This window comes from Acomys minous, assembly GCF_964271855.1.
Source record: "Acomys minous genome assembly, chromosome: 5".
NCBI lineage: Eukaryota > Metazoa > Chordata > Mammalia > Rodentia > Muridae > Acomys > Acomys minous.
Genome location: NC_140494.1, coordinates 110579163 through 110591691, shown reverse-complemented (window position 1 = coordinate 110591691; position 12529 = coordinate 110579163). Strand labels below are relative to the sequence as shown.

Genomic DNA, 12529 nt, shown 5'->3' with positions numbered 1-12529 from the left:
GGAAGACTGTCTCATTCTAGGGAATTCAAATATTTCCCCTCGGTTTTATATCGATCTTTTCACCTTCTTTCCCTCGTTTCTCTTTGTGGTAAGACCGCTCCGCTTCCCCCAAGATGGCAAGACTCTAACAGTAAGGACAGGCTTTAGCTGAGGCCACACAGCAGTGGAAGGCAGCTTCTTCACTCATAAGCATGGCAGCTGCTATTCTGTCCCTCGTCTCCTGGGCAGCTAGGGTAAAGCACTACTTGGTAAGAGCAGATCAAAGAACTGGTCTAATCAGGTCTGGTTTAGGGTGTTAAATCTGACCATTGAGAGAACACTCTGGTCATCAGGAACACTGCGGGCTGCAATGCCACTTCCACCAGCTGCCAGCTGTGTGATACCGGGCAAATAACTTATTCTCTATGAATCTTGGTTTGTCTAGCTATACACACAGTTTACTTGGTGTGGCTGTTCAGAAGATTAAATCCCTATGAAGCTTAGAGTAGGATAACGCAGTGTGTGCCCGCAAAGCCGCACTGGCGGGGGTGGGGGTGGGGGTGGTAATAAATGGGAAGATCTTCAGGAGAGTCAAGCCCGTGTGGTGGTGTTCACCTTTAACTCTAGCACTCACTCAGAAAGAAGAGGCAGGTGCATCTCTGTGCGTGTGAAACCAGCCAGTGACTGATATATAAATCTTATTCACATAACACCCATCTTCCCACATGCCCAGGAACGCCTTTTTCAGCTGCTGGACTCACTGCATCTAAGCTTTTTGAATTTGAGACGTAAAAGACTACCAGAAACATCTGGGCCTTCATCATCGCACTGCAGCCTCGCCTCCCTGAGCTGGCCTTACCTATGGTATCCACAGACACCCAGCTCCTCCTCCTCAGCTTCCCTTCCACATCCTTATTTTAGAAGCTTATCACAACTTATACTAGGCCCAGTCAGCGTACGCAGTAGCCCTCAGCAAGCAGCACAGCTGCCTCCAGCCAGAGGTTTGCTCTCACTAGAGTGGGACTTACTTTCACAGGTTCCTATTCTCCTGGGTGCTCTTGTCTGATGCCCTGCCCCCAAAGGTGAGGTCCTTTCTAAACTTCCTTTTTGGAGTTTCCCAAGAGAAAAGTCAGTAGGCATAAGAAAGGACCTGTGCCAAGATTTCCTGAGCGAGCGTGCCTCTCTGAACTCAGCAGAAATAGAGCTGGGACTGTAACCACAAACCAGAAATACATACTAACTTGTAGGGCTTGAGGGAATCTGCCCCCTCTCTGATCTGACTGTGAGATTAAATTTAGCTGGGGTCCGCAGTGTTCTAGGAAAGGCCCCACAAAGACTGAGCGTGCTGCCTGCGAACTCCAGGCTGTGGTTACTGAAGGGGATTAAAGTGCCTAAAGAAAAAGTACACCAGCCTTGACTAGACCGCATTCTCTTTGCTCTTCTGTTCTTCCGGGATTTCAATCCTAGCATCCCAAAGGATGTGAAGGGCAGCAGACTCCAAGCACGTCACATTACAAGGACTGGGAATGAGCTCTGTGGTGATACAGTATGTATCTATGTATGTCCTGAGCTGTATTCCTAGGGGAGGGGTGGGGGGGGGAGAGGAGGGAGGGACAGAGGAGAGAGGGGAGCGGGGAAGGGAATCTGTATCAGTTCCCCATCTACAAGGAAAGAGGTAATGCACACAGATTGCAAGAGCTCGAACAGAGCTACAAGCCCAAATAGCACTGGCTCTTCTTGGGGTGTGTGTTTCCCCCACAAATCCAATCTGATGCTCTAGAGGTTTCTCAAACACCGATGACAATGACTCTCCCAAACCATAAACAGAACGGCAGCCTCAATCCAGAGTCCCCAGACTTCCACAGTTAAGCTGGAAGCATGGTGTCAGGAAGGACTGGGTCCTCGCTCTGCACCTGGCGCAGCTGACTCTGTTCAAGTCCTGAAACTGTCTACACAGTTTACCTGTGTGTTTAAAATGTGAGTACTACCTCCTTTGCAAATGTTTGCTTTTTTTTTTTTTTTTACCTCCTGGGCTAGGCATGAGGACCGGTCATGATCAAAGGTGTTCTAAGGCCTTTTACTACACAAGGCTCACACCCTAACCATCGTCACCTTCCACTGAGCTACTGTGCTGTACGTGAGGTGTTGGCATCAAAAGTCCAGAAGTCTGGATATCTATGCACACTCTAGACTGACTCTGTCAGGATCAGGAAGTCAGCAATGGCAGGGTTAGGAACGTGTATGTGATAAGGTTGGCTGTATGAGAAAGCTTGAAAATGGGCAGGTAGTGAGCAGTTGCCCCTAAGAGTAGCTGTGCCTCCTCTTCAAGAACGCCGTGTTCTGTTGATGGAGGACATAACAACTACAAGTGAAACTAGCAGAGAAGTGTCAACTGCCAAGATTACCTACCGACCAGGGAATCATGTGTGCGACGGACAATTCGTCCACACGGGAAACAGCTGCAGCTGTAGAAATGCATGAGGCAATATAAGGGCGTGTCCCAAAGCTTGGGTATTTCAACACATACTGGGAATACAGCAACTGCCAAGCCCAACTAAGTTCCTGGAGGGAAAGGAACTCTGTGATTTTTAGTAAGAGTAGGGCGCCATCTGCTGGACACACGTGTCTTCATGCTGGCTGTACAGGCGGACCAGACTGCCTGCCGCCTGCCTGAGTCCCCAGAAGCAAATGTGTGGCAACAAATTTTATCTCTGGTACTGCATGTGTACACACACACACACACACACACACACACACACACACACACACACACACACACACACACACACACACACGCCCACATACACTGTACTAAAACCAGTCATCACAGGCTGTGAAGATTCAAATATAGAAAAAGTCCGAGGAAATAGAAATTGGTGGGATCAGTAAAGTTCCTATGATTCGCCTCTAAATGTCACACTAAAAAACGCACCTCTTTTCCTATGTATCACCACACATGTTTCTCTAGAAAGAAAGAATGGGTACACCCTACAGGAGACTCCAGGGAAACTGAGAGACTTGGTTTATAAAGAAACAAAACGTACACGGTGTCTTGGTGGTTGAATGAACACACTTCAGGTCACTTCTCTCAAAATGGGATTAACCTTTGCCCTCATTGTCTGAGCCAGCTAGCAGCGGCTGCAAAGGGGCTGTCTGCAAACCTGTGGCAAACCGACCGAGTGAAGTGGGGTCTCCACTGCACTCAGCTCCAGTGAAAAGCTAAGTCTTAATGACCGTACAAAGCTGGCTCCAGGCTGTGTGTGTGTGGCAAAGGGAAGGTGGCTCAACACCTGCACGGATTTTATCCACCTAGTCCTGCTCAACTTGGAACCTTTCCTGGTGAGGCCAAGCAGGGTCAAGCCCTAGGGTGAAGCCGAGTCTGCCTACTCAAATTTTCTTTTTTCTATCTAATAAATAAATTCATAAATGGCAACCTTTGTATTCATTCTCTTTATTTGTTTTTGAGGCAGAGTTCCTCTTGTAATAGCCCTGAGTGTCCTGGAACTCTCTCTCTGTAGACCAGGCTGGCCTCCAACTTGCAGTGATCCGCCTGCCTCTGCCTCCCCAGAGCTGGGATTAAAGGCGTGCGTCACCATGCCTGGCTCATTCTTTTTCCTAGCTGTGTTAAGTGGGAAAAACGAACCCTACAGGAGACCACTAGCATCCATTAGTGTACACCAGTGTCGTACTAGTTGTCTGCTTTTCCAGTAAGGAGGACTCCCGAGGGCATGGAAGACTGAGCAGGTAAGGCTAGGGGCCTAGAGAGGACAGAGGCCCAGTTGAGGGCCTTAGACTAGGGGTTGCAATTAGAAAAGGACACAAGCATTCTGTTTGCTTCGTTAGCTTCTGATGTCATGTTCACCTAGCCTTGATCGAGGGCCGCTGTCTTCAACTCCGGGTGCACACTAGAAACACCATCGAGCACTTTGTAAAGATAATGCTGATGCTCATGCCTGGCCGCTAACTCCTTCCTCCTGCGCATGTCCCTGCCCTGCAGCCCTGGCTAAGAATTGCTGCTTGACTGGCTATTTCTCCCGCGCTGAGCACAGGCCTCTAAAACCGCCAGCCATGCAGGCCCTGCCCTTCTTATTTGGCAATGCAGCTGACTGGTGAGTTTAAAGGACTGACAGTAGGTCAAGGGTGCCAGTTGCCTGACTTTTTCTACAAACGGAGATCAGAGAGCCCTTTTCACAGCACATGGGTCCGGTCCCTGAAAAGCCCACTCAAAAGAAACCTGTCTGAATCCTCCCCTTCTTCTGGCTGTTAAGGCCCATCAAAATGCTGCCTAGTTTATGTTTCCTACTGCCATGTAAGACATTACAGAAAGGGGCTGGAGAGATGGCTCAGAGGTTAAGAGCACTGTCTGCTCTTCCAAAGGTCCTGAGTTCAATTCCCAGCAACCACAGTGGCTCACAACCATCTATAATGAGATCATGTGCCTCTTCTGGTGTGCAGGTGTACACGCAAGCAGAACACTGTATAAATAAACACTGTATTAAAATACTGTATTAAAAAGAAAGAAAGAAAGAAAGAAATTACAGAAAAAGCCCAGAAAGGAGAAACAAAACCAAAAGCAACGGTCCCTACTTACCTTGACCTTAAAGATATTTCAAGATGCACTTGAATTTTAAGAAAAGAAAAGCATACCAAAGTAAAATGTTCACTTAGAACCAAATTGCTCACTTAAACATAAGCTATTTAACTTACAAGGCTCAAAAGCAAGTGTCCAGCTTGCCCTTGTCGCTCCACACTCCCGCATCTCTCATCTGATCCCTCGTGTCACTGCTCAGGTATGTTGACTTCAACTCTTTCAAATCTCGGGGAGATCAATGTGTGATCAGCATGTGTGAAAACAAAGCCAGATTGGAACTGGGCATCTTCTACACAGGACAGGAGACAGGAGGACCTGATGCCTCCTCACACCTACAAGGTTTTCTAAGCCACTCGTTCAGAGGGACATTTGTGCCAAGTGTGGCCCTCCAAAACCAGAAAATATAAAAATATGAATATCTCACAAAAGGCCTTGTAGCTTTTTAAAAGCAACCCTGGGGGAATGTGCTCTTGTGCCAAAGTCTGGAGTTAAGAATGCAAAGCTACATTCTCTCTCTCTCTCTCTCCCTCCCTCTCCCCCCCCCATAAGCTTATTTAAAAGCTTCTCTTTGAATTCTCAAGATTTATGACTTGCTGACTTTTCTGTGTCTAAGCATGCCCGTAACCATAACACTGGGAGATTGAGGCAAGAGGATTGCTGTGAATCCTAAGCCAGCCTGGGCTATATACTGAGTTCCAGGCCAGTCTAGGCTACAGAACGAAACCCTGCCTTGGAAAATAAAAATTAAAAATTGGTGCCAAATTGAAAGCAAGAGCTGCATGTTAGTAAAAAGGTGCTTATTTTTCTTGTCAATAAAAATGCCTAGGATAAAAATGGTGAGGTCTGTGGAGCTCTGGAATATGGCAGTATGGAGTTTGCCCCATCGTGCCAATGAACACTGAGACAAAGGTTTACAGGGTTTCTGCTTAAGGTTGTCTGTTTCTAATAAAGGGTGAAAAAAGGGAGTTGTCACAGGGGTCTTAAGTCGACAGATGATTTTTAGTAATGAGGGGAAAGGTGTTGTTCCCTACACCACACAGGCAATGACTGCTGTGGCCTGCTCCCATCTGAACTAAATTAATAAAAAGCGTCTAAAATAACACAGGAGAAATAAATCAAACACCTGGGGTCATGCGGGGGAAAAAATTAATAGTCACGTAAAACCAGGTGACAAGATTCAATGTGAAAAGCAAGAAAAGAAAATGATGTTTAAAAAAAAAAAATCTAACCCCTCCTCAAAGGAAAAAAATTGTCCAAATACCTGTTGTAACTGGGTTGGGATGCCTTTGGAAGCAAAACTCCTACTCCAGAGACTTGACCCCCAAACTGTGAAGTGAGCTGGGCATACGGCACATTCTCTTTCCAGTATAATGCTCAAAAGTAAATTCCTGTATGCCGTTTCTCCGGAGAGGACTTTCAGGGTGGACACTGAGCTCTCTGGCCTGCAGACATCACATCTATGAACTGAGGCAGAGGACTGGGGAACACACAGGGCCTGTGCTGTTTCCAGTTCCCAATGAAGATTAGAAGCTGAATGCAAAAGAATAAAGTCACCTTAAGAAAAGAAGAACCAAGCCTAGCATGGTGGCACACACCTTTAATCCCAGCACTTAGGAGGCAGAGGCAGGTGGATCTGAGATTGAGGTCAACCAGATCTACGGAGAAAGTTCCCGAACAGCCAGGGCTACACAGAGAAATCTTGCCTCAAAAGGGGAAAAAAAAAAATCAAATTGACAAAATTTATTAATGTCTTTCTTTCACAGAAATACAGTGTGTAACGTAAACACTGACACACGAAATAAAGCACAAGGGTCAGGAAGACGAGAGAACCGGATGCTACTGGGTCAGCGCCGTGCCGTTTCCTGATTTCATCTGCGTCAAGAACTCCAGGTTACAGAGGCTGGGAACGTTAAAGGAACGTTCAGATGCACGGATACGCCAGCGAGCGCCGGACCCACTCCACACCTTACAGAAGCCTCCGCCTTCCTGTTACAAAAACATTAAAGCTGAGCGCATGCCCACTTCATCCGTTCACCTGAGGAATTCAATGTGGGAGTCTACACGAATCACGTGTGAGCTTTACCACGTCTGCGCAGGCCGATTTAACTGCCTCTTTTCCTCTTTAACAAAAAAAACTGAATGCCGAGATGTCTGGTAGCGGCCAGACGTTCTCCTCACTCAGCCCTGGGAGGCACAGCACATTAAGAAGGCTGCCACTGGTGAGGTGGCTACCTGCTACCATACACAGGACTTCAAAGGTCTTTCCCAGAAGGCCAGACTAGGAAAAGTGACCCAAAGAAAAGACTGGGATCAATAACCACCTTGATTAAAAATCATGTCTGCTGCTAAGCCTGAATTCCATTGTAAGGAGTACAGGCTGCGATTTCTGCAATTATCCCAAGAGATTAAAATAACCCGTCTTTTTAAATCAAATAATAAAAGGTAAGAGTCAGATCTTGACAATATATTTCTATCACCTAGACTGGGTGGTACTCAGTGTCACAGGGTTTAGGTTCAAATAAGGCTGGGTTAAGGTCAGAGATCAGAGAGGTCTACACTTTCCACGTATTCCCAGTACCTTGATCTGCCAACCACGGAAGGTGTTTATGGTCCCATTCTTCATCATCAACAGTCCACAAGCAAGCACCTTAGTCCAGCGGGCAGAGCAGAGGCAACTGCACAACAGGGTTTGGAGAAGGGGCAAGACTCAGAGCAGACGCCTTCCTTTTTCCTGTGTGAAGCCAATCCTGTGCTGTAAGAGGTACCTGGCCGAGTGTCCGAGATGTACTGTGTTCTCCCCAGAAATCAGATGGAAAAAACCAGAGTGAGGTTTTCAAAGGGTTAGGAACTGACATTCCCAGGAAACCTCCACATCCACCTGGCCTTTTTGTACTATGCTATAATTGAGTTCTTACTCAGAGGATCTGTGCTGGCCATGTGTGCATGTATGAGTGTGTGCACATGTATACATGTGGAGGCCTGGGCTGATGTCAGGCCCCTTTAGAGGGATCTTTACATTTTTCAGGCATGTAAGACCATCAAATAACTCATTTCTGTACCACTGTTAGGTGTGTGTTAGGAATTGAACCCAGGGCCTTATATATGGTAAACACATGCTCTGCCACTCAGCCATACCCCTAGTTAGAAAAGAGCCACCCTGCAGCGAGCGCCATCACCACATCTAGTCATCCTACAGTGCCTTAGCTTCTCGGACATGCTCTCGGTTCCTCAGGAGGACCACATTCCCAGTGTCTGCCTTGGGAAATGGCGGTCACACACTGAGAAATCCGGGGATGTGCACCCAGCAGAGCTGCAACCCGTCTGCCCTATGCAGCTGGCATTCTGTATACCTTACCTCTGCCCCACTCATCCCCAGCCGGATAGTCCTTTAGAGGGGAGCCCCCAAGAGGATTCCTTCAACCACTTTTTCAGTCTTCTTTCCTCCTTTGTTGGGACTAGTTCACATTAAGTAGTTCAACTTACTTTCTTTGAAAAGGAAAAACTGGGGGCTGGAGAGATGGCTCAGAGTTTAAGAGCACTGGCTGCTCTTTCAGAGGTCCTGAGTTCAATTCCCAGCAACCACATGGTGGCTCACAGCCATCTAGAATGGGATCTGATGCCCTCTTCTGGTGTGCATGAAGAGACTGTACTCATATACATAAAATAAATACGTTTTTTTTTAATTAAAAAAAAGAAAAACTGGAAACTCTGAAAATCAGATCTATACTCTACATCACCAGAACCTGTCACCCTTAAGGAAATAAGGCACCTGTAATATGGCCCACAGGGACAGCAAGAACACTGTACACAGTCGATCCTGTGACTCCCAAATCAAGGACTTTCCTACCCCAGGGCCCCCAGCAATGTCACACAGCACTGCCAAGAAGGCTAACCTACAGGCTCCAAAGAAATCTAAGAACTCAATCTAAGAATCTTCTTTAAATAGAAGTTGACAAAACTAATTTGGTCTCTGGTCAGCCTCATCGTCTTTTCAAGTAGTGTTTTGTAGATGAGTCCAGAAGCATGGACAATCACACAAGCGTGACAAGTCAGACTGCCTAGATTCTACCCCGAGGCCTATTGCTGTGCACACGTGTGACACTGGGTCAGCCACTTGACCTCCTCCACCCTCAGGCCTCCTCTTCTGTGAAGTGGGTTCTCCTCACGTGGTTGTGAGGATCAAATGAGACACTGAGAAGATGGCTTATAGGTCGTGCCATATTGTAAGGGAAGGCGAAGCCACGGGCAGGCTTACCTGCTGTTGGTGAGTTCTTACCAATGCCTATGTGACTAATGGTGCCCGCTGCAGGGCGCCCTGCAGCAGAACTGACGTATGGGTGCCACCTATACACTGTCACTTTCATTACGTTAGGGCTGTTCTACAAAAAGGAATTCTTGATTTCCCCAAAATGGTCTCAGACTATTTTAAAATGTGTTGTCACTCAAATCTATTGATAGGCTTTTCTCCAAAGATGCCCTATATAATCTTTGTACAGAATCCAGAATTCAAGATATAGCATGCTGAAACTTTAAAAAAAAAAATCTTAAAACACTTCCCAAATAGCCAGGTAATTAAGACCAGTTTTAAAGAAAATAAAAGGAAAGTTAGAGGCATCATAGATAGCATGGTTAGGTCACAGTTCTCCCGTGGTCGCCTTTTTCCTGAGCTTCAGGACATGGTGCTAGTCCTGGGAATGCTTTCAGAAGCTGAGTCTTGCTGGCGGTGAAAGGACATGTCAGTTGGCACTAGGCTGTGCTTCCTCAGCACTGGGATTGAACCAGGTCTGCTAGGAGCTGCCAAACAACTTTGGTGGAGAAAGCAGGTGGCCTAAGGAAGGTCTGCTAGTTCTCAGACAGCAGGCCAGAGAGGGGGGGACACTAACACATCCCCCATCAAGGGCGCTCTGCTCCTCCTGTAAGCGAATTCTGCTCTTCTCTGCTCTGGTAAGCAACTGAACAGGGAAAAAATGAGGAGAGGAGCGATGTTATGTCCCCAGGCTTTAGGGACTCTGCATATCCGCAGAAAGCTCACGTGCAGAGCAGACACAGGGGCAGGAAGTGTATGTCTTTGATTAGACCTTGACATAGGCCATGACGAGCTCAGAGCACCCGGATCTGGTATCTTGTCAGGCGACCTTTATTATGAGTGTTGTATGATGACATGGAGGAAGTCAGCTCAGGGAACCACCAGTTAGCGTGATGGCTGCCTGCCCGAGCCACGGGGGCGTCGCTAACCTCCACTCTTCTTCCTGCTTTGCTTTGCTTTCCGAGGCTTAAGGATGGTGTAGTTTGCATACACTGTATACTGATCCGACAGGAAGGGGACATAGAAAGCCCGAAGCAACTTGGAAGACCTGAAAGAGAAAAGGATGAGTTGAAGAAATGTTCTCATTTTACTGATGGCTGTGAAAACAATAAAAGAAATCGTGTCAAGGATAGCATTTTATATAAACACAGAAATGTCTATTTAATATTAGATCATCACAATAGACCACATATCTTATTACTCATGTCTGTTTCCCTAATAAGTCTAAAGAACCTATCAAGAGCTACAGGTCTGCATTTTGCATTCAAATGTGAATGAAAATTTCAGTCTCAAAAATTCTACCCCTGCTTGGAGTATGAGAACTGGTAAATGATTTGGTTTTAAGTGTGTTTATTCCATCTGACAGATCTATGAGCAAGGCGACACTCACGCTCTGCTTCGCAGATGGAGGGCAGAGGCATAAGCCTGCCCGGGTCACCAGATGAAGCAGCGTGTTCAAGTTCACTCGGTGACTGATAAGAGTCACATTCAAGAGCTTCACCCAGGTTTGATCCTAGAGTTGGCAAGTTTACCCATGACGGCTTATCCTGCAGCCTGCGGATTTAGCCTTCCCCGGAAGAGGCTGTAATCACAGCTTCAAATGCATCAAGCCTGAATTTTTCAGTCGGAAAATCCAACTTGGCCCCGCTGCTGACACCAGAAATGAGATAGCTGAAGGGTGTCCATGGCCAGTCCCTTTGCAGATTCTAAACTTGTAAATGTCATGTCAACGTGGCATTTGCACTGGCAGCCTACCTCTGGGCTTGGCAGACTCCTGTAATGCCTGCACACAATGATACTGCACTTGGCACACCTCTCGTAGACACTTCCCAACTGAGGTGCTGGCAGTGCCCGCTGCTCCACAGAGATGCACTTCAACAGCTCAAGGGTTTGGATAGAGAAGAGAGGCTTAGAGGAGACTCTAGAGAGAAAGCAGGGCTCTCGGGAACAGAGTAACCAGGAAGAGGATGCATCTGCCTCAGACAAAAGGTAATTTCCTCTTTTTGCTCACAATGCACAGGTAAGTGATGTCCCTAAGAGAAAGTCTAGAGCCAGCACCAGCTCCTTCAGGTCAGTGGCCATTCTAGAAATGACTCTTGTCCATTAGCAGCCACCTGTGCTCCAGTGCACTGCAGGCCTTGGCTAACACCAGGAACTGCAGAAACAGCTCTGCAGCAGCTTCCAGGTGCAGAATGAGCCACAGGAGACACTCGCACTTGCCAGTGAACACGGCTCAGAACCCTCATTTCAACATTTCGCATCTCTCATGTCATAGGAAGAACGCTGGCACCGGACACGACACAATTCCGACACACACAGAGATCAGAAGCGGACCACGGGCGTCAAAGCGCCCTTGGGTGGCAGTAAGACTAGATGAACTTCCTCAAACTCAGGAGCGGATGAGTCGGGCCAGCACCTGCTGCCAAAGCCTCATGACCTGAGGAGGATCCCCAGAACCCACACGGGAGAAGAGAACAGACCCTTCAAAGTTGTCTCCTGACCTCCCTGTGTGTGTTCCTTCCCCCTCTCCTCATAATAGACAAAATAGATAGTAAATGCGATTTTAAAAAGAAAGAATAGATCACAAAACAATATGTTCCCAGCACAAAAAGGAAATAGCACACTCTGCACAGTTAGCCTTCACCAAAAAGGATGTCATCGCGCAATATTTGCAATAAGACCTGGCTGATCCTGCTATAATAAAAAGAGATGCCCTATCCTTTCATTTTCCCAATTGTTGTGTAAAGAGTTTATTTGGTATAGTTCACAAGTGGACAAGCTGAAGGAAGGCATAAAATGGTGACAGAAGGAACATAGATGACAAAGACATTTTAAAAATCATTGATCGGTCTAATTGATTTTTAAACTCCAAATACAAAAAAAAAAAAAAAAAAGGGTCTGATTTAGGAAACAAAGGAGATATGTGAATCACCAAAGGTTTCACAAAGAAAACAAGTTCAAGTGCTTCTTTTGATGATGCAGAAATGAGGAGGCCGAGGAGCAATGGTGAGCTGGATGTTACCAGCAACAGGTCTGAAACCCACCAACGTTCAAGATGGATGCATCATGTTCCTGCACAACAGCTAGTAACAGTGGCTGTAATTCGGGACACTTATTTCAGGAGTTGTGTGTGTGTGTGTGTGTGTGTGTGTGTGTGTGTGTGTGTGTGTGTGTGTGTGTTCCCAAAAAGGAAAATACAGAATACAAATTCAGAATATAGAGCCAGGCGTGGTGGCCCATACTTTTAATTTCAGCACTTGGGAGGCAGAAGCAGAAAGAATCCTATGAGTTCAATCCCAGTCTGGCCTATAAAGCCAGTTTCAGGCCAGAGTTCTATGTTTATACCCTATTTCAAGAAATTAAACAATAAACACTGTGTGTGTATTCGTAATCAGAAGAATGTGGAAAAAGTTGTTTCATGTATTCATATTTTTATTAAGATTTATTTTTATGGGTGCAAGTGTTTGCCTACATGTAGGTGTACCACGTGCATGCTTGGTACCCAAACAAGGCCATGATGTGAGTGCAGAGAACTGAACTCAGGTCCTCTGGAAGAACAGCAAGTGCTCTAAACCAATGAGCCATCTCTCCAGCCCCCACTTATTATACCTTCAAATTAATCCATTACCCTCCTGTTCCTAGTTTTGTAAGTG

At 46.5% G+C, this 12529-nt stretch overlaps 1 protein-coding gene across 3 annotated transcripts in view; it reads right to left on the bottom strand.

Moving 5' to 3' along the window:
- Nucleotides 1-6295: 6295 nt before the first annotated feature.
- The window catches only part of ALG9 (ALG9 alpha-1,2-mannosyltransferase), a 66076-nt gene continuing 59842 nt past the window's right edge, over nt 6296-12529 (bottom strand). For all 3 annotated transcript variants that reach the window (XM_084782080.1, XM_084782082.1, XM_084782081.1), the window contains one exon: nt 6296-9924. In XM_084782080.1, coding sequence (XP_084638206.1) covers nt 9801-9924 — 124 coding nt within the window. In that variant the 3' untranslated portion in view covers nt 6296-9800. The remainder of the gene's footprint in view (nt 9925-12529) is intronic.